At 32.2% G+C, this 27,848-nt stretch overlaps 1 protein-coding gene across 1 annotated transcript; it reads left to right on the top strand.

Moving 5' to 3' along the window:
* Nucleotides 1-3,433: 3,433 nt before the first annotated feature.
* On the top strand, nt 3,434-27,512 carry LOC129220664 (isocitrate dehydrogenase [NAD] subunit gamma, mitochondrial-like; the record flags this gene model as incomplete). Its single annotated transcript, XM_054855093.1, has 9 exons — nt 3,434-3,569; nt 4,675-4,732; nt 7,219-7,351; nt 10,985-11,118; nt 11,323-11,425; nt 11,607-11,753; nt 21,525-21,619; nt 24,831-24,891; nt 25,404-27,512. Coding segments are annotated over 9 exons (957 nt in total), but the record flags the coding sequence as incomplete, so codon positions are not given.
* Nucleotides 27,513-27,848: the final 336 nt, after the last annotated feature.

Below are 27,848 nucleotides of genomic sequence, written 5' to 3' on the forward strand. Positions count from 1 at the left end.
CAATCAATATATATCTATCTGTATCATTAATAATGTGAATAAAATATTTTCTAGATCTGTCTCCAGTTTCGTCGTTTGGAATATTTTTAAAGGAGGGGGAGGGGAGACACAAACGACGTACTCTTCATGCAAATTTGGTCGAAAAATAACAAAATGTACTTCCACTTTTATGTGAAAGCATTGTTTTTTCAAAGTCATGGTGTATGTGGGGGAGGGAGGGGGGGCATTGACATCCAATGTGCAAGCAGCCACCTACGGCGGCTGTTTGGCTAACTTGTCATTTACCTTTTTACTTCAAGTTTGCCGCCTTCGGCGGTTGTTTAAATAACTTTGGCAGCAGTATTAATCAATCCATCTCTATCTTTTTTTTGTGCCATTCACATTTTTACGCCAAGATTGCCGCCTTCGGCGGCTATCTACCTTTACAATCTATCTCTACATTTTCTTATCCATCTCTATTTATTTTGACCTCCTCACCCATTTCCTAATAAAAACAGAGAACACTCAAAAACCGCTTTTTTTATTTAAGTAGAGCAAAAAAAAAAAAAAAAAAAAGCTCAAATTCCCCGTAGTGTGCAAAATGTAGCGTTTGACAAAGATAAAAAAAAATCTCGCTGTTTTTATTGAATTAATGTGCACAACTATGAAATGTAACGTAATATAGATACAGCGAAAGGTCCAGCTTGGGGGTGGGGGGTGGAAAAAGAAATAAATGCAATCCCTAAATAAAACAAAAAAAAAGGAAAGAAAAAAAGCAAGCACTGCCGAAAAAACACGTGGTCATCACGTCAGAAAATGTAGAAGTAAGCTATATAGTGAAAAAAAAAAGATTAACATTGCTTGCGATTAAGATTCCATCGTAAATATCGAATCGAAACCCAAGTAGTGACGTCACAGGCATAAAAGATTGAAGAACGCTTTCTTCGACTGATGCGTGAAAGGACATGATGTGTTCAGCATTAAAAAATTGTAAAAAAAACACTATTGCGTATTTTTAAGAACTTTTTTCTTTTGAAGAGGGCGAAATGTTTTTACTATTACCAACTTAAATTTCAGAAGTGAGGCTTTGATACTTCTCGCAGGGTGATATTAGAAAAAAATAAAACCCAGAAAAACATGCAAATTAAAGGTTTTTTCAAAAATTCATAAAAAATACAAAAATCGCTCTATCTTCAAAATTTTTTTGTTCATCATATTTAAAATTAAATTTCCGACACTATAGTACCAAAAATATTTGTCTGGCGCGATTGGTTCGGGGTCTGTGAGGTTAAAAGTACTAAAAAGTGCTAAAAATCACATAAAACATTAAATAACTTTTTTTCTAATTAAAATATCAAAAATCGAAGCCCGAGGTGCACAACTTCAGCAAAAACTACACCTGTATACCAAATTTCATCTTCCTAGGCCTTACCGTTTTCCCGGGATGCGCGCCACACACACACACACAAACATCTTATTTTATTATATGTATAGATTTTTGAGTGAAACTTTTGTAATGCTCATTTCTAAGTGTATACCCTGAAAACAAAAGAGATTAAGGAAGCAGTACTTACTAAAATCTATCCTTTAAAAAAATTAATAATATTTCACTTCAAAAGTTTTTGTTAAATTCTGAAAATAAGTCAGTAATCCGCCCCCCCCCCCCTTTCCCTTAATTCTGCAAAAAACTTATTCAAATTTGCGGTTGAAGATGTCAGTTTTGTTAACTCTTCTGGAGACCCTAGGCGGTTTATATTACCTCCAAATTCCTCCCCCCCCCCCATTCTCTTATCCTTAGTAAAATCACTTTTTTAAATTTGAAATTCGAAAAACTTTCAAGAGATGTTCTCCTGTTCTCTTGGAACTCCGTTCTACTTTTTTCTGACATCACTAAAGTACAGTCTGAAATTACTTTCTTAGAACTTGAAAATTTTTTGTGCATACTTTTCAATCAAAGTGATCAATTGAGCATAAAGAATCTCAGAGCAAAACTTACGGCAGCAGAGAAGGGTAGACCAGGGGAAGCGCTGCCTGCCCTGTGACTTTTTTTTTTGCCTCCCTTAAGCAAATACTTAAGGAAAATAAAATACACTTTACTATATTAAATTGCATGAGGTTTTAAAAATTTATTTATTTAATTTTAGCCTCTGAAAAAATGAATAAACAAAACTGTTCTGATTATGTTTTCAAAATAACACATCAGTCTTAAAATGTGTATTAAATTGCCTTCAATATACCTGGCTTTAAAATATCATGCACCCAGTATCGTCTCTTTTTTAGTTTTCTTTTCCTGCAGAGGTGAACTATAGTAATAGTTAAATTGCACAGCCATTATGGTACATGTGCGAGCTCTCCGCTGTCTTGAAATGAAGTGCGCCGGGGAAATAACTGGTTTGGAGAAACAACATCGGTGTAGTGGAAAAACTGCAAAAGACGACACGATAATGTACTTATCGTTGCATTATTTACCAGCTGATTTAGTCGTTGTCATGTCGTTAAGTGAGAAAGCGCCCTCAGGGTTGTTTGGTTTAAACCATGGTTTCACCTCCTAATCACATACGGGAAAGCAAGACCGGACTACGATAAACTGAATCTGAAACAGGACAAAATTTTCGACATGGGAGAGAGAGCTTCTGAACATCAGTGGCGGATTTAGGACTGAGTTTCGGGGGGCTGGGGAAGGTTAGCCGGGAGTTGGCTTTTTGAGTTACAATTAGTTGTAATCAGGCTAGATTTATACTTAACGGTGGTACCTAAGGAATTTCATATATGAGGTCTTTTTGTAGTCCTAAAGTCACCAACAATACTAGTCTTAAGTCTACCATTGAGGACTTAGATGCAAGAACCAGTTCAGTCCAAACTTTTTTTCTTTTAATTCATTTTTGCGTGTGGCCGATAGTAGAGAAGTTCCAATTGGTGCAACAACGGGTCACAAACGTAAGATCAGACCTCCGCTTTCTAGTAAATAATGTGGGAAAGATATTAGCCTTTCTACCGGACACTGATGTTATTTGTTGGTCTTACTAAAGAGGAGTGAGTCTGGACTTACCTGGGTCATGGTTCTTGCATCAAGGCCCTCAATTGTGTTTTTCAGATTTTAATATCGAAAAATTTCCAGTCAAAGTCTTTGAACTTTTGCCATTCCCTTAAAGTCACTAAAGATAGCTTAAAATTTCACTTTTTGAAATGTTCGTGGGAGAGTTCCGTAACCCTTTTATAAGCACTATAGCCTAAAATTGAGATCAGTTTCAAAAAAAAAAAAAATGCCCTGAGGGGAAAATGCCCTGGGGGAACCAGTGTTTCCCCCAGACCAAAAAAGGGCAATGCGCTTTTAGATAAAAGGGTAGGGTAGACCGGGGCATAAGGTTTGGTTCTAAATGGTCTACATAAAATGCATTGTTATTTTTAGTGTAACTTGTTGAGAGGCATTTGAATGCATGCTGTATAATAACTTTTCCCTTCAACTTATTTTAGCTTAGGTGGAATTCCTGTAGATTTTGAAGAAGTTCATTTAGACTCAACCACGCAACATATTGACAATGTTGAAGAAGCTGTGATATCTATTAAACGAAATGGAGTTGCTCTTAAAGGTATTTCTTATTGCTGTTTTTATTTTGAGCGAAATAATCGGTGCTCACTTGTTTTGTCATAAATAGTTGACTCTCAATAACCCGAGCATTCCTTTTGTCATTTGGTCTCAAAATAATTTAGTGTTTTCAATACAAAGTTGTCTCTATTTCTCAAATGAACTCTTTTCCCCTTAATACAATAAAATTTGTAAAATGAAAGCTTCAACAAGATGTATGTGATATGAGACATTAGGAATTTGAGTTTGAAGTTCTCTTTTAAGTAGCTTAGAAGTAATTTTTTTTTTACGTATTTCGTCAAGTTCCTTTTTTGTTTGGGTGGAAGTGGAATATTTATTGTTCTAATTATAATGAGCTCGTTACTACTTACATTTTATTTTAACGGGTGGGAGAGAAGAATTATCATTTTGTTCTATTCCTAACATGTATTTTTATCCAAGTCTTTTTAAAATACGATATAAATATCTGCAAACCAAATAAGATTGTACAGCAATCTTCTGGGGTTGGTGAGCAACAGCAAGCAGAGAGTGGAGCCCTTTAATTAGATAAATAATTATCGTTTAAAACAAATGAGCACACTCATTTACTAGTTCTGGCTTATTTTAAAAAAGGTCTCCCGAGCTTCGCAGACACGAAATCCCCCCCCCTCTTGCTCTTCAATTTCAATCATACCTTTTGACAGTTCAGGGGGGGGGGGGGTGAAATGTCAGCAAAACTGAGGATAAACCTTCAAAAACCTTGTTTTCCTTGAAAATCCGGGGATGTTTCCAACACCTATGTTAAACTTGCCTAAAACAGATAATTTAATATGAAGAGGATTTGTTTAACCCTTTTCAGGGAATTGTAGTAATTTCAGAAATCCTTTGTCCTGATGTACACAAAATAGCTGAAGGCAACGGAAACTTGTATTGCTAAGTACTTTTACTTTTTATTTGTGCTTCATTATAAGGGATTATTATTGATCATTACTTTTTTTTTGTGCCATAACTTCTATTAGTTGTAATTTCATGGGTAATATTAAATTTAACAGTTCAAAATCTTTGATTAACTATGATGTATTAAAAACATTGTTTGTTATTGAAATTTATACGGGTTTATTCCTTTGCAGGGAATATTGAGACAAGATCAAATAACCCTCTGTTTAGATCAAGAAATGTGATTTTAAGGTAAAGAAACTTAGTGCTATGCTAATAAAAATATTGTTTTGTAATTAAAGTATGGAGAAATAAAAGTTTTCTTCCTTTACAAGTCATTTGTAGCTTTAGTAAACTCCGTATTATCTGCGAAATAGCATGGTAACAACAGTTAAGCAAATTTTACGAATAGTCAGCAAATTAGGTAAAAAACAATACTAGTGTATGCAGTAGCTTAAAAAAAATCGATAACTCGCATTTATTCAATTTATAGCTGAAAACAATAACAGTGTATGTAAAAAATATTTGTAAATGCTAAAAAAGGATTGTTCATCAGTAGTGTACATAGACTTCTGTGCCCCCTCTCCCCCCATGCTGCTCGGTTTTCAGGGGTGCTTTGCATGCCACTGTTGCTCATTATTGCAAATGGATTACACACATACACAGTCTAACCAGGCAAACAGATTAACTGAAACAGATAAAGCTAGATTGGACCAAAAACGTATAGCCCTTTAAGCTCCAGATTGCACAATCATGCGGGTTGAACATCATTCAAATTTTAGCTTCCTAGATCATTATATGTAACAAACGCCGGAATCGGATGATTGTGCTGGTTAGCCAAAGATGTGTATTATCCATTTTCTCAACAGATGGTGGCACTAGTATTTTCCAGGCTTTAGGAGACAAGAAAACCGTTGCTTGCATGTGCTCTCAAGAAAATATTTCAGGTCTTAAAGGGATAGGGGAGAGGATTTTCTTCTAACAAAACTAGTTGGATCTCTTGTTTATGGTTGTAAGTTGTGTGCATTTGATAATTAGTAAGGTGTGTAGATCTAAAACTTAAAATCTGTTAAGTAGGATAAATCTAAAAATCAAGTTTTAACTGGTCAGGTTTTGATGACCTTGGAAGATTTGAAGAAAGCAATGCACACAAATGTCTAAAAATAAATTTTGCACTTGTTAAGTTAAGATGATTTATCTTGATTCAGTTAATAAGAAAGTCGTTTCCGAAATTTAAGGTGATAATTTTGTAATAGTTTTTAACTCTTCTTTCTGATGATTAAGTTTTTATGGAGTTGTTTTGTGTTCGAGATTTTTATGAAGGATATGCTTTGTGCTCAGTGATAGAGTATACGCCATATACTCTCAAACATTTTTCAGAATTATAGCATATACTCTCAAGCTTCAAAAATTTTCATTTCTAATTCAGATTCTTTCATCACATTTTAAAATTTTCCTAAAGCAAAAATAATACATTTGCGTTAACCACAATGTCCAACAAGTAACCTTATTTCTATATATTTCTTAACACTTATTAAATCAATGCCTTTTGAACGCTTTATAATCGCATACACATATTGTGCATAATGGATTACTAGGAGTATACCCTCAGAAAAATTGATGGAACATCACTGTTTGTGCTCAAAAATGATCCTAAACAGACCTCAAGTCTGTGTTACTAATACAAAATTTAAGTACTATTCTGGTCTATTATTTGTTGAAAATTTTAAAAGTGAAATTTTATATTAAGTTTGTGTGTATCTTTAAATGATAATAATGTTTAGACATAGAAATTATGTTTTAAAATTTTTTTTGCAACATTGGAATTCAATTTTTTATTATAAAAACAAGTTAACATGAAATGTAAAAAAAAAAAAAAAATATGTTTTAAAAATGCTGCCTAAAAACTTTTCCACCCTTTATTTATGTATTTATTTATGTTGGTTACCGAAAATAAACTAAAATGCTGAAAGAAAGAAAACAACAGGAAAGAATATAGAAGTTTGGTAAGACCTCATTTGGAGTATGCTGTTCAGTTTTGGTCTCCTTATCTTAAGAAAAACATTAATGTATTGGAAAGGGTTCAAAGGCGAGCTACAAGGCTAATAAATGAACTTTCTCACTTAGACTATGATTCCAGGCTTAGAAGGCTAAAAATGTAGTCTTGAGCAAAGAAGAGACCGAGGGGACATATTCAGTTGTTTAAATTTATTAAAATGAAAGATGTTACGGAGCTGAAGTTTAGCACTGAAAACAGGACAAGGGATCATTGTTTTAAGCTATTTAAATCTCAGGCTAATATGGATGTTAGGAAAAATTATTATTTTAGCAGGGTAGTGGAACCTTGGAACAGTTTACCAGAAGAGGTGATAATGAGCAAGGGAGTAGATAGTTTTAAGAGGGCCATTGATCTTCACTGGGGATTGTAAATTGACTAGGACCAGTCTAGCTGGGCCCAGAGCCTGTTGCTGGTCGTCACTTTTGTATTTGTAATTCAAGAAGTACTGCTTGTTATTTTTCGCTACAATTTTACGGCTAACCATTTAAAATTCTTTAATAGTGTTTGTGATTTGCTTTCTAATGTCATGATTTCTGTTTAACTTCATTGTACCTTGCAGCACAGTTCCTGCATTAAATTTAAAGCTGTTTTTGCTTTTCAGGTTTTTCTTGAAATGAAAAACAATCTATAGCACATATTTTACAATTATTTTAATTTATTATTTTATCCCCTTTTTTAGGTTAGAATTGGGTTTATTTGTTAATATTGTACATTGTAAGAGTCAACCTGGCATTAAAACAAGACACAAAGACGTGGACATAGTCCTTATTAGACAAAACACAGAAGGAGAATACAGTTGTCTTGAGCATGAGGTAATCTATTGTAAAAATAATAGTAATAATAATAAATGGAAATACTTTTATAAGCAGTAAGCCAAGGTTTTCCAATATGCATCATGATTAGTGATTGCAGTACCGGTATACCGAATACCAGTATTTCGATCAATTTTGCAATTTCGTAATACAGGTATTTGCTGCGGCAAAATACTGGTATTTTCGGTATTAGAACTGAAAATAATAAATAATTTCAATTAAAGAATCTTCAATTTAACTTATCAAATACTAGCAGTACCAGCACAGCAATGCCTGTGCTAAAAATTTAATGAAAGTCCATTGAATAAAAAAAATTGACTCCCCCTCTGATGTGAAATGATCATTTTTCTTTATAAAATGCGTACACACCTTTTCAAAAAAAAAAAACTATTGAAGTTTCTTTGGAATTTAAAACTTTTTGTTAAATCATTAAATTAGATTTACAGTTACTTTAAAACTCTATTTAGCGAGTGTTGCGATTTTTATTGCAATTTAAAATATTTCGCCAAATAAACAAAATAAGACATCAAATAATATCTTTCAAATGTAAAAATAATTCCGCAACTCTATTGTTTATCGCCAAACTCGCCCAGAAACCACACTATCATAATCCATCCGTCTAACGGGGGAAAAAAAACCCATGGTGGAACACTCAACAGTCATCGTCAGAAAAAAATAAAAAAATGTCGTACATTTCACTCGGGTAAAAAGAAATCAAAAGTTTCTTTTCTTCCAAAACAAATCGCCAAAATAATGAATTACATTTACGGTTGCTTTAAAACCATAATTCTAGACTGAACGGCTCAGCGCCTTACTCGCCAAGCGTCCACGCTATCGGAACCCCAGCTCTTTTGCGAGTGAAGTGGATGTTTTTTCTTTGGCAATAATAAATGTTTCGCCAAACAAACAAAAAAGTATAAAATCACATTAACAGTAGCTTTCAAATCTTTATATATTAAGAGCTGCGTTGCCCGGTCTACCTTGAGAATAAAAATTGTGTCAAGTGACATATAGTCAACAATCAGGCTGAAATAAAAGAAAAAAAACCATGCAAAATTACCCTTCCAAACAGTGACGACAGATATTAAAATACTTTTAAGAAATTAAAATGCGAAAGAATTATAATTTCGAATTATAGCCTATGTCACTCAGTAAAAAAGCACCTTTCATATAGAGAAGGAATTTTTCAAATAGGTGCAGTGGTTCCGGAGATTACCTTGAACATATTAACACGCAAAAATCTGCCCTCTCTCTTTATAATATTAGTATAGAATAGATCTAATTATATTTTAAATGTACATTTCTTTTTCCATGATGCAGAACCAAAATCAATCTATTGATGCAAAAATTCGGCTTCAAAAGCACAAGCTAATAGAATATCATTAAACAAAAGCAGCAGAAAGATTGCAAAATGATATTCTCATTACTAGATGGTGAACTGAATCGTGCTTTTGTGCACTATGATTTTATTTTTTCTATTTCCCTTATCACTCACTTTTCCTTTTGTGAAAGTTAAATTCAAGTGTAATTTCGAATGTATTTGTTCTATGAATAATTTATTCTAACTATCAATTGCAGAAATACTTCATGATTTTTACTTCAAATATTTGTCTCAACTGTACTGAATTTTGGCAAAAAAAACTTTTTCTTGTTAGTAAAACAAATTGTAATTTGTTGTCACCGGCATTGGTTTGTTGTCATGTCTCACTTTATACTTGGCAAAATAATATTTAGAAATTATATAGTGCCTTGGAAATTTGCATAGAGGTTCAGCACAATAATTTGAAGCATATTTTCAGATATTTACGCTATTAGAAATGTAAAGAATTTTGAAAAGAACGTGAAAATGAATAAGAGAAACTAACAAGATTAAATTTAGTCATGTTAATCTTAAATTTCAAATCAAAGGGCTATTAATAAAAATCAAACACAAACCTCTCTTACTCAAAAGAAAATGATGTTAATATTGGAAAAGTATCGCCTCTAAGAAAGAAATTACAACTAGCTATAAATCTAAAAAATATGTATAATAATCGTACACACGAACACAAGAAACACACAGCAAAAGTTGAAAAAGCACTCAAACAAAAGGATTTTTCCAAAAATGACACGCAAGAGACAGAATTATTTGAAGACGTAGGACTTCTAGACAAATTGAGAAGGTGTATCGCGTATTGTTAACTGTACCACCAACCTGTGTGAATTCAGATCAAGTATTTTCAACTGTAGGGAAGTTGAGTACTAAATGAGTTCCAGGCTTAGAGACAATTCAATACATGCATTATGTTTTTTATTATTATTGATTTTTTATTATAACATTTGTTCCTTCATTTTATATTTGGTCCCACAACATTTTCATGAATAATACAATTTATGAATGAAGTTATGATATTCGGTAACGAAACAATATGTTTTCAAGCATTTTTTGAGAAATATCAAATACCAGTATTAATACTGGTATTCCAATATCATATTTTTAAAATACCGAATACTGGTATTGAATTTTTGGTCCGGTATTACAATCCCTAATCATGATGTATATCCGATGTTTATTTTGAAAATAATTATATTTTCGAACTATGATTTATGCAACACAAAAATTATTTGTGCTAGTCATATGAATTATTTTCTTTTCTTTTTTTTTTGAAAATAGTCAAAAAAGTAATATATTACATTTATATTTTGTATTGATCTTTTATACATAGAAATATTAGTAATTTAACAATTTTAATATATATTGAAAATGCCCAGTTAAAAATTTAAAGTTGGTCAAAAAAAAAATCTTGTGGCTGTGCACAGACTAATGAATATTTTTATTTCTGAATTATATAATTTCGTAGAATAAAGTTTAAAAAAGCTGATATTGCTAGCAGAAGAAAAATGAGTAATGCAGCCAATTTTTAAGTAACTCAATTAAAATTAATTGAAATGATAGTTCTAAAATGTGTCTATATATATATAAATATTACTCATTACAATAAACAATTATACTAACATAACATATGTTTTAAAATTACTTTTTCTTGATTTATTTTTACAGGATATTTCATATTTATTTATCTGAGACTGATTTTTACACGTCATGTTCATGTATGTAATCAGTTTAATAAAGCACATTAATATGATAATCAATATCCAGTGCCTGTATCAGTATCACTTATGTTCTATTTTATTTTTGCAGCATTAAATTACCACATTTCATAAGTGATTCTAAATATTCATATATAAAATTCATTTTAAATATATAACTTTTTGCACGAAATGTATGTTTATATCTAAGTAATTAAAGAATGAAAGAAACTTTAGTTTTAAGTCGACCTATATATTAATATAAGAAATAATGTAAGAAAATAAACAACAATGATTTCAGGATACAGTTGCTATTTAGAGAGTTTAATTTGTGCTGATTAAAAATATCCCATGTATATATCGAAATATTGGTAATGTATCAAAATATAGGATATTTTCGAAAAATCATATTTTCGGACTCTGCAGTAAGCACATGAAAAAATGAAATTAGGTTTTTTTTTTTTTTTTTTAAAGAAAAAAATAATGTTTAAACCATGCCATCAATCATTAACAGTTTAGCTAGATTCGAATATATATTAATTTTCAAATTTCTTTTTGATGTAGAGTATTCCTGGAGTCATAGAAAGTTTGAAAATTGTAACTTCAAAAAAATCAGAGGAAATCGCAAGATTTGCTTTTGACTATGCAGTGAAACATAATAGGAAAAAAGTAACTGCTGTCCACAAAGCTAATATAATGTAAGTCTTTTTTTTTTTTTTAATATGCTTAAAAAATAGGTTGCTTATTTGTGGCATAATATTCTTTGTTTTAAATCAAGATTGAAAACTACCATTCTAGTTCTTATATTTCTTACTTTTTTTAATGTACTAAATTGTTTTTCATAAACCTAGCTTTGATTTAGCAAAGGCAGCTTTTTTAAAAAAATGCATTTTTCCTTGCAGGAAGTTAGCAGATGGTTTATTTCTTAATACTTGTACTGATATCGCCAAAGAATATCCACAAATAAAGTTTGACAATATCATTATTGATAACTGCAGCATGCAGGTAATGTATTTTAATTTACTTATTTTATAGTATAGTTTTGATATTTTAATTTATTTTCATACTCATTTATTTTTTTCTGAATTTGGCTGAAATAATTGATTCCTTTTTATGTGTTTGCTTTTACATTGATGTATTAATGTGCTTTTATAATTTCTCTAAATTTTAATTATGTTTCATGTAGCTTGTCTCTAATCCTCATCAGTTTGATGTTCTGTTGTTGCCCAATTTATATGGAAATATTTTGAATAACATTGCCTGTGGTATTGTTGGAGGGCCTGGTATAACTTCTGGCCAAAACTTTGGTCATGAATATGCTGTGTTTGAAACTGTAAGTATCATTGGATATGATTTGTATTATAAATGAAGGGTCTGGCCAGAGGAAATTTGGGCATTTACAGATCATCACAAAATTCTAGTTAGTCAAAAGGGAAACTTCCTAAATCCTTATTAACTCTCTGATGGTTTTGAAGATCTTATCGCACCCTAGTGAGCATATTTCAAAAGCATTTTACACTTATTTTTCTGATGCTAAATGTTTGTTGTCAAACAGTCGGAGGCGCAGGGTGGTAGCTAGGGGTAGGGGTTGATAAAGGGTAGAGCACTTGATTTACATAGCAAGTTACTCCAAAAAAAATAATAATAATAATTGTTTGCTCTTGTAATGATTGTAGTCAAGAAAACTAGGATTTACTTAAAAGTATTATATTTAACTTAGCGTATGTACAGTAAATTAAAATAAAATAACATTATAAATAAAATTGAAACCGTTCTTGGTTTTATGAAAGTACTGCAACATGCAGTGTAATGGATGAGTGTCCAAATGTGGTTAAGATACATCAGGTAGGAATTTTTACTTCTCATGGAGCTTAGCCGTTTTATGTCTACAGGCACCTGTGCTGCCCTCTGCGGACAGCGCATTTGCATATTGGCGCAGACATACTCCCACCCTATCAGGAATTGAGTCCTGATAGGGACTTGAGTCCTGATACATAGGAATAGGAGATAGTTTGCAGATCGGTCTCTGGAAGATCCCTTTAGCTGTCTTTACTGTTGCAACGCGGACCAGGTCGTCCGCTCCCGGGTGAACTTCAAGAACCCTAGCCAAGGGCCACAAACCAGGTGATGAGGCTTCTTTCACTAACACAATATCGTTGACTTGAATGTTGGCATGAGGGGTGGTCCACTTTTGACGACTCTGCAGAGATTAGAGGTACTCCTTTGACTACTGCTTCCAGAAGCCTTTGCGGAGATACTGGATAAGTTCCCACTTTCCTTTGAAGCTATGTTCGTTCAGGTTTGCTGGATCCGGAATTGAACTTATCACATCACCTGTAAGGAAATGCGAAGGAGTCAAAGCATTTATAGAGTCGGTATCTTTGATGTCAACACATGTGATTGGACGTGAATTCAGAAGTGCTTCAATTTGAGTAGTTAATGTAGTTAGCTCTTCGAAGGTTAGAGCTGTTTCTCCTATAACTCGTTTGAGGTGAAACTTTACAGATCGAATTCCTGCTTCCCAAATTCCTCCAAAATGAGGGGCAGAAGGAGGAATGAAATGCCATTCAATTGAGAACTGTGTCAAGTAATCAACGACAGGATCCGAGCTAAGAACGTTGAGCCAGGATTGTTCTATCTCATTCAATTTTCGATGAGCTCCATGAAAATTAGTGGCGTTGTCGCTGTATATGTGGCGAGGGGTGCCACGGCGAGCACTAAAGGGTCGCAAAGCAGCGATGAAAGCTTCTGTTGTCAGATCGCTTACTACTTCGATGTGTACTGCCTTAGTGGACAGGCAAATGAAAAGTGCAATGTAACCTTTCGTAACTTTAGCACCTCGACCTTTACTAAATTTTATAGAAACAGGTCCGGCGTAATCTATTCCAGAATGAAAGAAAGCTCTTTCTAAAGTCACTCGTGGTTTAGGCAGATTGCCCATGAGTTGTAACCGACCTCCCACCCGTAAGAGACCGTTTTCGTCTATGAATGGGAAAAGTGAACGCAAAGGACTGCGTCTTTTCAGTGGCTTTTGAAGCCGAATGCATTTTTTCTCTTCAGAAAAATGTGTGTCTTGAACCAAGTGAATGAGTTTTTCTTCTGCAGCCCTTGTTTCTGCAGAAGTGAGTGAACCGAAGGTATTGCAAGAAGCAATATTGAATCCGATTCTTTTTTTACAAAGATTAATAAATCTGTAGCAATATGCCAAGATGCGAATAATTTTCGATAATGATGAATATTTTTCGACTAGACGAACGAATAGGTCATTTGTTGAACTAGCATGAAAGTTAAACATTGGATTTGATTTTTCCTCAGCTTTAACTGCGCTAACAACGTCTGTAGAATGTAATTCAGCCGTAGGCCAATGCATTTGATTTGAATGTAGCCACTGCGGGCCATGCCACCACCGATCGCAATTTGGTAGACATTTAGGGTCGATACCACGTGAAGCGATGTCTGAAGGGTTCTCTCTGGAGGATACGAAATTCCAGTGAGCTGGGGGTAGAACTTCTATTATTTTAGAAATTCTATTTGCGACAAAAGTCTTCCACTTACGTGGATGAGAAGATAGCCATGAAAGAACTACCTTTGAATCTGTCCATGCGAAAACGCGAAGATTGAAATTCTTCAACGAGTTAAGAACAGTGATAAATAATTTTGATAACAAGTGCGCGGCACATAATTCCAGTCTAGGAATGGAGATTTGCTTGAGTGGAGCAACCTTAGTTTTAGCAACCAACAGTGAAACTGTTGTGGACCCGTCGACAATTTGACGACAGTAAATCACAGCCGCGTATGCTAGTGATGACGCGTCTGCAAAACCATGTAATTTAATTTCGCATTCTGAATCAATGGTGACACTTCTAGGAATAGTGATATCATTTATTTCGTTGAATGATGCCTGAAACTTTAACCATTCGGTTTCCATTAACTTCGGAATGGGTGAATCCCAATCCCCCTTGATAAGCCACAACTTTTGATAGAATATTTTGATTGTAACTACACAAGATGCAAGTAATCCCAAAGGATCGAAAATACGTGCAGACTCCGATAGAATCCGTCTTTTAGTGTAGGGTGGTGAAAGTGATAAATTAACCTTGAATGCAAATGTATCATTTGTTGAATTCCAAAATAAACCTAACACTTTAGAACTAACGTGTGCATCACGATTGATTTCAAAGCTTGTTTCCGAGGAACATTGCTCGGGAAATTCTTCAAGGAATTTGGAAGAATTTGAATTCCATTTTCTCAAGTTAAATCCGTAGGATTGTAAAATTGACGCAATATTTTTGCAAATTGAAATTGCGTCTGAAAAATTACTCGAACCTGACAAAAGATCATCCATATATACGTCTTCTTGTAAAATGCGTGATATTTTAGGATTAGGTGTATCAAGAGCAATTTGTTTGATACATCTGGTAGCTAGGAATGAGGCGGAAGCTAAACCGTACGTTACAGTTTTTAACCTGTACGTTTGTATTTTATCTTCGGCATTGTATCGCCAAACAATTTGTTGATAAGGTTGATCTTCGTCCGATACTAAAATTTGACGGTACATTTTCTCAATGTCCGCAGTGAAAACTATTTTTGGAAATCTGAAGTTTAGCAATATTTCAAAAATATCTCGTTGTAATTTGGGACCCACTCCTAAGATTGAATTTAGCGAAGTTCCGTTTGAAGTGTTACAAGATGCGTCAAAAACTACGCGTAATTTTGTAGTGGTACTAGATGGCTTGAAAACAGCGTGATGAGGCAAAAAACACTGTTCATTTTTTAGAAGAATATCTGAATTCTTTGTTAAAGGCGACATGTGACCTGAATCTTCGTAGTTGAGCATAAATTCTTTATAATGTTTTTCGAATTCCGGATTGAATTTGAATTTTCGTTCCATGGCAAAAAGTCGTGAAATAGCCGCGGGTTTTGAATCACCTAACTCGGCTTTCGACTTCAAAAACGGTAACTTCACAACAAAACGTCCATCGAAATTTGTTGAATAATTTTCTTTAAAGTGTGTTTCTACGAATTCTTCTTCCGGTGAAAGAATTTTACTTTTCGCTACTGATACCTCTTCCATTTCCCAAAATTTTCTAAGCTCACTATCAACATTTAATTCGTAAATGTGTAAGCTAGTTGATGAATTTGAATTAGACTGATTTTCTGGCAGTCTTCCCGAAACTAAAAAACCAAAAATTGAGTTTTGAGCGATTAAATTACTTTCCGAACAATTTATCTGACCCGGAAGGAAAATAGAGAATAGGTAATCAGCACCAAGAATCATATCCACTTTACTTGGAAGGTAAAAGTTTTCATCGGCTAAATTAATGTTACTTAAATGTGCGAAATGTTCCTTTTGAATTGCTTCAGTTGGAAGTGGGGCCGTCAATTTATCTAGAATTAACGCATTTACGGGCAGTGTAATATCAGGGTTGAATCTGGAACTTAAATTGACTTCAACACAGCCTTTAGTTAAACCAATTTTAGAACCTGCAAGACCAGTGATAGGGAAACGTGCATTTTTTCTTTTTAATCCCAAAGAATTTAACGCAAATGCAGCTCTAACGGCATTCACAGATACGCTTTTTTCGTTTCGTGCTGGGATATCAGTTTGTTGTACACTAGAGTTTATTTGCGGAAAGTTTTGACTTGAACCTTTCGAATGAAATGCATTCGAGAAAACATTTTTTTGCTCATAACTTTCATGCAGAAGTGAATGATGTTTGCGTTTGCAAAAATGACATGAATAAGAAGAATTGCATGATTGAATATCCGAATGCTTGTTAGATAAACAATTAAAGCACAATTTGAATTTATTCACGAATTGCTTGCGTTCTTTTACATTCATTTCTTTAAATTTCGGACATTTTGACAAATAATGAGAAGTGTCCTTACATTTTATACATCTATTAGATGCACTATTTTTATTACTTCTGGATGAATTTCTAATTTCATTGCATTCGGTTGAATTGCATAATTCTAAAGATACACATTTATTATTTAGAAACTCCAGAAACATTTCAAATGTAGGAAATTCTTCCTTAGTTGTATGTTTCGCCCATTCTTCCCGTGTCTTGCTATCCAATTTTTGTAATAAAATATAAATTAGCCAAATATCTCTAGAATCTGCTTTAGAATCTATAGATTTTAGACCTCTGATAACTTCGTTAGAAGTATCAGTGAGATTGCGCAAATTAGCACAGTTAGCGTTAACAATATCTGGTTGATCCATGAAGGTTTTAATTAAAGAAGAAATTATTTGTTTCTTATTATCATAGCGAGCTAACAGTTTATCCCAAGCTTCAGTATAACCAGTTTCCGATATAGGAATATGCTTGATTATACTTGCTGGTTCAAAACACAAAAGCCCTTTAAGATATTGAAATTTTTGAATGTTTGAAAGCCTATTATTTTTATGCACTAATGAAAGATACAAATCTTTGAATGAAGGCCAGTCTTGATATTGACCAGTAAAAGATTCAATGTTTAACTTGGGTAGCTTAAAATTATTACTTATTGAATTACCTATAGGCATACTATCATTATTTTCAATTTGCACTGGATTTAAATTCACAGATAAATTTTCAAGAGCTTTTAGTAGCTTGACTTTGGTTGCATAATATGTTTCTTCGAACTGTTCTATTTCCGAAAGTTCTTTCGGCAATTCAGAATCAGCTTTGTTAAATTCAATAAATATAGTTTCTAATCTTTCTAGTTTGCTTCTTAAATCAAATTTATCAAATATTTGTCCTTCGACATTAATGAAGTTGGTTATTCTAGTCAGAGCCGCTTTGGCTCGACCACGAAGCATTTTAACGGCTTTTTCATCAGTGCCGTGTTGAATTTGTGAAGTTTTATCTTCAGCACTATTGCCGGTCATTTTGAATGACGAATGGTAACCAAAGTCAAACTATTTGATTGAAAAGATATACTTATCTTTGAATTCTTTAAATGTTGAATCCTCGAGTAGAATCCATATGATCTCGCCTGGTGCCTCCAAATGTTTGCTCTTGTAATGATTGTAGTCAAGAAAACTAGGATTTACTTAAAAGTATTATATTTAACTTAGCGTATGTACAGTAAATTAAATATAATACTTTTAAGTAAATCCTAGTTTTCTTGACTACAATCATTACAAGAGCAAACATTTGGAGGCACCAGGCGAGATCATATGGATTCTACTCGAGGATTCAACATTTAAAGAATTCAAAGATAAGTATATCTTTTCAATCAAATAGTTTGACTTTGGTTACCATTCGTCATTCAAAATGACCGGCAATAGTGCTGAAGATAAAACTTCACAAATTCAACACGGCACTGATGAAAAAGCCGTTAAAATGCTTCGTGGTCGAGCCAAAGCGGCTCTGACTAGAATAACCAACTTCATTAATGTCGAAGGACAAATATTTGATTGAAAAGATATACTTATCTTTGAATTCTTTAAATGTTGAATCCTCGAGTAGAATCCATATGATCTCGCCGGTGCCTCCAAATGTTTGCTCTTGTAATGATTGTAGTCAAGAAAACTAGGATTTACTTAAAAGTATTATATTTAACTTAGCGTATGTACAGTAAATTAAAATAATATAACATTATAAATAAAATTGAAACCGTTCTTGGTTTTATGAAAGTACTGCAACATGCAGTGTAATGGATGAGTGTCCAAATGTGGTTAAGATACATCAGGTAGGAATTTTTACTTCTCATGGAGCTTAGCCGTTTTATGTCTACAGGCACCTGTGCTGCCCTCTGCGGACAGCGCATTTGCATATTGGCGCAGACAATAATAATAATAATAATGGGGAAGAATTTCACGTATCTTACTCATGACGAGAGTTTATCAAGATGGATCGTTCACAAAATCCCAATGGACAAAACTGGACCTTTCACAAACTTATCTATTGATAAAGCAGAATGCAAATGGGAAGTCTAATACATATACCTTGCTTTTGGTTTACATTTCCAAATTTTGCGAAAAAATTTGGTTTTTCACACAAATATTTTTAAAATTCACAAAATAGTACCCTGTGAAAAATCCTGGACAGATCCATGTAAATATTCAGCATTTTTATTTACACAATTAATCTGTGCTGATGTACTTGTGCCAGTTTTTTACAACCATTCTCTGTTTTTGTACCACCTTTTCCACCTTTTCTTAAAACATATTGTACTTTACCTTCTTCCCAATTACCATAACAATTTAATTTCATAAATAGTTTGAACAATTTGCTGTGAAAAACATTTAACACAAAACTGAGGGGACTAAAATTATTTTTTCCGTAGAATTTTGTGTTAAAATATATGTATTAAATTGCACAATATACTGTCTGCTCAGCTACATCACTTCGTGTTAACCCATTTTTCATGTTAAATGTTCTTATGTTAAAGGTATTGTATTTTACACTGTTTTGTATTTAAAGGGTTGCAAAACATTTTTTTGTCAATATTTTTCTTGCACCACAAATAATATTATTATAGTATAATAACATTTTTTGGAAAGTTCATTCCTTGTAAGTCTTTGCAAAAGATTACGTCTGTGACACTTTTCAATACAAAAAATGTGATGAAAGATATTTTTTATTTATTTAATTATTTATATTTTTTAACTTGCAGACTTTCCATAACAGATTTTGGAGTTATTTTTTTCTGTTAAGAATTTATTTGAATGCATATTTCTTCAGGCGGTGCTAAGATATTGTTAAAGTCTAAGCTTTGTGGAGCTTAATAAAAAGTACTTAGAGTTTTTATTTTTCTTTAAAGTCCTGTAAATTCAAATATATCACTGGTTCACTAAGAAAGCTTTCATGAAGCAAAAAATAAAAAAATAATGATTGTTTAAAAATCTCGATTTTCAAACATTTTTACATTCAATTCTTCAAGATTTAATTGGTCGGGTTTTATTTGTTTGTTTTTATTTGGGCAAGATCCAGAATTGGTTGTAAATTTCCAAACAAGCATAGACATGTAGATCCATTTTTTTTTAGTTCAAATATAATAATGCCCTATAAAAAGAAAAAGAAAAGAAAATTACTGATACCCACAAACCAATGAAAAAAACTATGTTAAATAAATTAATTTTGATAGAATGAAGTGTAAAATAATAGTAAGATTTTTTTTTTTTTTAAATTTTTCCTTCATTATTATCAATTTACTCATTGTTTCGTGTCTAACTTGCAAAAAACTGTCTGCAGTAAATCTTTTTCTTTCTGAGCAGTGTTCGCGCTCAACTATCCGTAACTTGGGTCCCAAGGACCCATTAATGAAATAGATTTGGGTCCTTTGGCGGAAAAAATGAGTCCCTTAAATTTTAAACAGAAAATCTTAGCACATAATTGAATAATATACAACTATTTATACTTAGGGAAAAGAAACTATCCACATAGTTATTTGAAAAAGGTATGAAATAAACTAAATTGGTTAATTTTGCCCTTTTTTTCTGTGATTATCATATGTTCAAATAATACACTTGCAAGATTTAGTTATTTGAGAAACTATTTAGTCAGTTACAAAGAGGTAAACTCAAAATTTACTTTCAAGTTGGATTTTACCGTGAAATAAAAAATAAATGCCTTTTATTGATCAAGCAGAAAGCACTCCCTTAACCTTTGCTTTCATGAACATTTTTCTAGGTGAAAAAAAGCAACTAGCCCCCCCCCCCTCCATTAATTATCAATGGCAATTTCATAGAAATAGAAAAAAATCGCAAGCGAATTAACACAATGCAAAAATCGCGATCGCAAAAACGAAACATTTTCTCACATGAATATGAAAATTGCTCATTTGCAATCTTAAATTAGAAAATTTGACTTCATTGTGACTCTTTTAAAATATCTGTATTGGATGTGGTGCTACTTTTAAAATTTCGCCATTTTCAAAATGGCGCGATCGATTAATACGTGACTTTTGCAAGTCCAAATAAAAATAGCCCCTCAGAAATAGGTGAATTACTAGAAAATGAACAAGGTTAAAGTGCTTTTGTATGAAATTCATATTCATAAGTAATTTAACAAGAAAAATGTTAAGTTCAGAACTTTGTGTTTTGCGCGATCGGGAAAATGTTCGCCATTTTTTTTTTTCACCCATCCTTTTATTGAGGATGCAAGATAATAATTTTCAAAAGTAATTCTGGTTAGGTGAATGCAAAATAGATAAGCTTTTACTACTCAGTTGTCCTGTATCAATCCTGAAGATTGCATTGAAACCACTCTTACTTTTGATCTTTATTGTTGTTTTCAGGAATTTCCCCAAGATAAAAGTTGAGGGAGAACTTATTCTTAGAATACAGTACAATGGGCTATTTATGAACTTCCAATATTTTGCTCCTTGAGCTCTGCCCAGGAGGTCACTGTAAGCTCCAGTCTTATCACTAAAATTGCATTGACTGGTCAACAGTAGGGGTGTGTTTGAATAGCTGATACAGAGATAGGGTCATTTTAATCCTTTTCTGTTGATTCTCCTGGTCATTGAAGCTTAAAAGCATTCACTAGATAGATCTTCAGCATTTTCCACAATTTTTTTTCTGGTTTTTATCTTTTGGGTGTTCTGGGTCCCTAGGACCCGAATTTTCGCGGAAGTTGCGTCCCTTTCCCGCGAATTTGCGTAAAAAACCCGCTATAGCGCGTAAACGCGAACCCTGTGAGCAAATTATGTTCACTCAGAATATATAACTTAGTAATGATAACTAAATGGATTGTTGAAATTTTTTTAAGTTAATAATTTTCTTTGACATGTAATGAAATGTAATGTCAACTTTACGTTTTGAGAACAACTGTGCTGAATTTTTTTTTTTTTTTTTCTGAATCCTCAATGACAATCAAATATCAAGGATTTTTAAATATTTCATCTTATCACTTTGATTGTGTAACATTTTCCCTACAGTTTCTTCACTACTGTTTTAGTTCAACTGTTCATGATTGATAAATTAAACTAATACACAATACTAAGTCCCTTTAGTATGTATGTCCCATGATAATAATTCAAAAACTTCTTAATGGTGAGTTTTAAATATACTGTTGGCTTGGTATGTTTTGATTCTGTTGATTTCAAGTTTAAAATAATGTATGATGTTTTATTCATTTTTATTTTTTAATATTATCCTTTCTGTCTGTAGGGTTCTAGAAATACTGGTAAAAGTATAGCTGGGAAAAATATTGCCAATCCTGTTGCAATGCTGAATGCAAGTGTTGATCTCTTAGAATATTTAGGGTATGCTTATAGATGTTTAAAACTTTCATGAAGTGTGTCAAACATGTTATGAATTTGCTTTTACAGTTGTGATAAAACTGTTCTTTGGGGTTTTATTTATTTTTTATTAAATTGATTCCCCCCCCCCCCTTAAGTATGTCAATAGTAAGGTTTTTTTTTTTTTTTTTTTGAGCAATCACGTTAGCTTATTTTTTTTCACTTGACAGTAGTTAATGCCCTTTGATTCTATTTTCTACTAGTGGTACTAGCACGGCTTTGCCTGTAGTAGAAAATTAAAAGGTCATTTGGTTCGCCTATATATTTACAAATTATGGATGGTGAATTTCTCGCCAATTTGCTCGCCCATTTTACAGTTCTACGTTATAATAATTTGGTAAATTACTTGTTCACGTTAAGCTAATTTGCTCGGTAAAATGTTCTTAAAATTGGAATAGAAAAAGAACAACATCGAATTTTCGAAAAATCACTTCAAGGTGCACACCCCCATGCTACAAACTAATTTTGTGCCAATTTTCATGAAAATCGTCCAAACGGTCTATGCGGCTCTATGCATGTCACAGAGATCCTGGCAGACAGATATCCATACAAAGAGACTTTCAGCTTTATTATTAGTAAAGAAGATAAAGATGCTTATAATGCATGTTCCTCTGCTAGCATGTCCCTCCTCCTCAGTAGTGGTGTCCATGTCCTCTGGTCCACGGGTCTTCACGAACATGTCCCTTCTATTGGGTGTTGGTTTTTAACTCTTTACATAATCCTTTTTAGGCGAAAACGTTATATAGCATCCAATTCCTGGCATTCATTTGAATTTTGCGCCTTGAGCTCAAATTATGGTTACATTAAAAACCATTAGTAGAAATGAGAAACCCGACAAGTAGGGTCCTATCGCAATTTGTTATTGCGACAAACATACTTTGAATTCAAGATTTCAAAATTCAAACTAATGTTCTATTTTTGATGGACTATGGCAGTTCTTTATATTGACTAATATGTAAAAAATAAAAATGTATACTTGCTTCCACCTCCTTCAATACTAAAGTTTTAACCTCAAACCAATGATGATATAATGCCTTTCATTGCTGACAAAGCAGAAAGCAGCTGTCAGGATGAAAATAAGATTATAGCCAAGCAATAAGGTTGGTTCTGTATTTGACATCCTTATTGCCATCCTAATGGGGTTAAAGTACAGCTTTTACTTAATTTGTGAGAAATACCATTGTTGAAAAATCTTGGCTGATAAGTAGACTTTTCAGTTACGCAGTCGTGATTATCGTCAGAGACACTCTCATGCGCGCAGCCTAAAAGTATTCCTTAATCTCACTATTCATTCTTTTTCTGAGTACTTCTCAGGGCTTCTCCTTTTTTTACTTAAATTGTTGAGATATTTTTATCAACTCTCAAGAAATCTAGGTTTTAGTCTTCCTAGTTGGTATATTTACACATTTTGGATCCCATTGCATTGTGCTTTTGTGGAGCTCTTTGTTTATCATTTGTAATACAAAGTTTTTTATTTGTAGGATTTTTGAGAAACAGGAAGGGGGGAGGGGTTATTTAATAACTGTTATCTTGGATTTACCATTTGATAAGACACTGAGTAGTGGTTACATGAAAAACTTGAATTAGCTTTGTATTTCTTTTTTTACAGTAATGTATCCAAAAAAAAAAAAAAAAAACAATCAATTTGAGTTATGAGGAATTATTTTGTTAAAACATTTTATTTAGATTTATTTTAAAAGTAACTTTTTTTAGTGTGAACTGATTGGTGTTATGGAAACCACTGCCTTCTATTCCATCATCGTCTTCCGTATGATGTTAAGGGGGCTATAACTTTTTTTTATAGAGGAATTGTGATAAGTGTGCCTATTCTGTATTTGTGAATTGCATTAGAAACAAATCTTGCTTTTAAGCACTTAAAAACAATGTCTGATTTCATCTACTAACTGAACTGATTATAAATGACATAAATGAAAATGTTTTGACTGCAAGAAAAGTTGGGTATTTTGAGAAGAAAACAGTTTGAATGTGATCACTTATATATATATATATATATATACACAATGGAGAGCGAGTTGGGGGGGGGGGGAGGGTTATCAAATTTTGGTTTTTAAGAGTCAATGGGAAGGGGTTTACTGCATGCAGGATTTTAATGTAGAGTAATTTATGCAGTTGGTTCAAATGTTTTATTTTCTTATGCTTAATTATGAATCAAATTGGTTAAAAATCGAAAGTTTTAATCCATAAAACTGCATATTCACCATACATTTAAACTGGTTCATATAATTATCAGTTGTAAATTGTTAATTACATTTCTTCATGTTTAGATTACGTGAGCTATGAAACCAAAAATCTCATTTTGTGCAGAGCAAGAAATTTCAATTCATTGTGCTTTCAAAACCAAGATTAAAACTACAAAGTTAAACAAGTAACTAAAATTAAAAATTAAAAACACCTCGTCTGAATCACAACTGTAGAATTAAGAGGGAAAATTAAAAAATCCTTTTAAAAGCCTTGTAGTATTAAAAATCAATTTCAGGTATTTTATTTGCTAACAAATAGAAACTGGTGACAGATAAAATTTTTAAATTATTGCGTTTAATTTCCTTGTCGGCCAACAATGAAATCGGTTATCAATTGCGGGAACAAAGGCTTAGCCTTTATTAAAACCTGCTTTAAAAAAGTTATAATTAGAATTCTAGGTAACATGTAAGTTCCAAACTCATTCTATCAGACGTGGGAAGAAATTCTCTTTATTTTGGGATAAAATTTAAAAAATTTAAAATATGTTTTCACTGCAAAAATGAGAAAACCTTTTAGTGGTTTTTAACTAATAGCTTCGTTAGTTAATGGCATCCAAAGACGCAATCTAGCTAAGAATACTCTCAATCAACTCTCCTTTCGCACAATTTTTGTTTTTTTTTAAAATCGGTCCATCCATTTAGGCGCTAGAATGCCACAGACAGATACACAGACATGTCAAACTTATAACCCCCTTCCTTTGTGTGTCGGGGGTTAAAAAGAGGGAGGAGGAATTTAAAGAAAAATAAATAACCTAACAAAAATTGAACTGCTTTGCGTTTTTTTTTTTTTTTTTTTTTTGCAGAAATCTCTTTAGAAATACTGATTTGTGTACCTAATTTTTTCAAAAAGTTTTATCTTTTTGTATTTATTAATAAGTTAAATCACATTTTTAAATAAACTATGTATTTTACAGACTTAAGAAGCACTCAAGTATTCTTAGTGAAGCTATTAATGAAACAATAAATGTTCAAAAGGTAGGTATTAAAAATTAGTACTAATTCTTCAATAAATTTTTCTTAATCACCCTGTAATGAAGGTATTATAATGCATATAAGGAGAGGCATTGAGAAGCAAAGGGATGTAAGTGGACTTCTTAAAGTTGCAAGTAAAACAAGTTTAAAGTTCAGATCCTAAGGTAAGCTTTCATTGAAATATTTTTCTAAATCATGCTGTATAGCAGCAACTACCAAGACTACTAATACCGTCTCTTGCCCTAAAACAAAGGAGAGGTTTTCCTACCATTTGTACTGATTTTCTCCAAATTTTTAATTTTGGCACTTACATCGCTTTTCTTCTCACTGCTTCATATGCAATATTTTCCATAAAATTTACTAAGTTAAAATTAGTGCAGTTTGCAGAGTCCTTAGAATTTAATTAGCTCCAATTTTAAATTTACTCTTTTTGTAGTCTCCTAGTTCTTCCTTATTTATTTTTGGCATGGTACAAACTACTTATTAATTTTTAATTGTATTTGTCTGGATTTTAGGTTCACACTCCTGATCTTGGTGGCACAGCAAAAACTACTGATGTTATAGAGAATGTTATCAAAATTGTTCAAGAGAAGACGAGAATCTGAGTGTAGATTTTATTTATTTATGATGCATTTGAACTAAATTATTAGCTGCAATTTCCTCTTCATGATTTATTCAGGAATTTAGTCAGTACTTACTGGATCTTAAAGCGACATGTATTTCATGTAGTCTTTCGTTTTGTTGTATTATAAAAATGTCTATGCATTAAGGATGAATAAAAATTAATGTACCCTACAATTTAACTTCTCATAAGGGAGTGAAAAATATTCCCACCAAATTCAGAAAAAGGCCTGTTTTAATAAATTATTGGACTATCTCTAATTAGTTAAGACCTTTTAAAGACTGAGAAAAAATCTAATACACCAATGTTTAAATTCATGAAGAATACCCCCCTCCCCAAAGAAATAATATGCCTTTGAAATCAAACTAAATATTTTCAATCGCTTAAAGGCCTAAATTAATTTCTTTCAAATAATCTTAATCCAAAAAATATGTGTATATAACTAAAGCCCTGGTTTCCTAGAAGCGAAATCACCGAGCTTTGACGTCGCTATTCAGCATGACGCTGAAAGCAAAGTCAAGTGATTCCGGCGTGCCACTCACAGCGCCGATTTTGCTCGGGCGCACATGCGCAGAAGAATCAACTTTTCCACTCGGCGAGAAGCAACGCCGAAGGTCGGTGATTCCCTCCTAGGAAACCAATGCTAAAGAGCAAAAAAATAAAAATGGCTTTATGAAGAGTTAACTGAACTTTTGGTTGATAATATTAAAATCTGAACCAAAATAACACCTGCTTATTTTATTTTATTTTTGAATTATGTTCATTTTACATTTTGGGGACTGGATTATATGCATAAAAAATTAGTATCATATGTAACAGATATTCAAAAAAGTTGTCATTGTGTTAGACTGGTAAGTCAAACTGTTTTCTATTATAAAGTTATTTTGCAAGCTGTTTATTTAATTTAAAATGCATTTTTCTTCAGCAAAAAATTTTCAAACTTCCAATTTTTGGCCTGATAACTGTTTCCTTATTTGTGTGTCGTGATCTCACAGAGTTTGTCTTGCTAAAAAATTGATGTTTTAAAAGTTTTCCTTGAATCAAAACCTAAAATTTTATTTTTCTTCTCGCAATTTAGTTAAATGTGAAATGTTACTCGTACTTAGAACATATATTTTTGTGATAATTTGCCAGCCATTTTCGAGCATATTTCCTGTGCAAGTGACAAGTGCCTTTTGCTAGCTAATAACTTTACTAAATACTGTCCATGTAGCATTGTTATAGATTTCATATATATAATTGTTTTAAATGGTGTTGTTAGGATAAGTGTTTTGAAGAAAGTTAAAATGTTTTGTTATATCTTTTGCTTCAAACTGTTTTCTGAATATGTTTTTTTTTCTTTTTCTGTTGAACAATAACCCTTATATTACAAGTTCTCTCTCTGTTATGCGTGCACACCCATATAAAAAAAGTATATGTATATTTTTTTATATTCTTATTTCAATTCATTTATTTATTTATGTGTAATAATATCTGAAAATCTGAAAAGCTCTTTTTTTTAATACGACAGAATGTACTTAAAATTCATTTCTTACTCATGTATGTCTTTAAAATTTAAAACCTTTTTGTTATTTGCTTTCAAATCATATTAAATTAACTTATTACAATGATATTAACTATAATTTAGATTTTAAATTGGAATTTTATTTTATTTTCTTGCAATTGTTTATTCATGCATATACTCTATGAGTATATTTTGTTTTATTTACTTGCTCCCAATCAAAGAAAACGAAGTAGTATAATGTTGTGAGTTTTTGTGATATAGTTTGAAAAACTTGTAAGTTAGTTTTTTTTAATACATTTAGTTATTGTACATAGATCTTTTACTTATTTAAACTCTGAGAAAATGTATCTGTACTTAGTTTGCAAAGATGATTTCTTTAACTATCTAGTCTATTTCTATTCTAATCATATTGCTGTTATAATAGCTAAATCAATGGCATATATTGTAAGTTTATCTTATATGTGTACAAGACATATTAAAGGCTTTTTCGTTAATGTTTAAATGTTTTTGATAAAATGTTAGTGTTTTTAAAATCTTAAAACTTGCATTCGCTGCAAAAACTTTGCCAAATAATTTAATATTTAACAAAAGCAATCTTATAAATGTATACTTTTGATCAAAGATATTTTACTGTCATGCATGTTTATACGTGTAAGATTTTGTCTTTGTATGATCTGTATGCTTTCTAAATATAATAGATGTATATTGTATAAGAAACGCGTTTTTATTCTCGTGTAATCCTTGCTACTTTTTCATATTACAGGTAAAAACATTGTGATTTGAATTAATAATCAGGGGGGGGGGAATAATTAAAACTTCAAAAGTATATATATC

Source organism: Uloborus diversus, chromosome 4, assembly GCF_026930045.1.
Source record: "Uloborus diversus isolate 005 chromosome 4, Udiv.v.3.1, whole genome shotgun sequence".
NCBI classification, from domain to species: Eukaryota; Metazoa; Arthropoda; class Arachnida; order Araneae; family Uloboridae; genus Uloborus; species Uloborus diversus.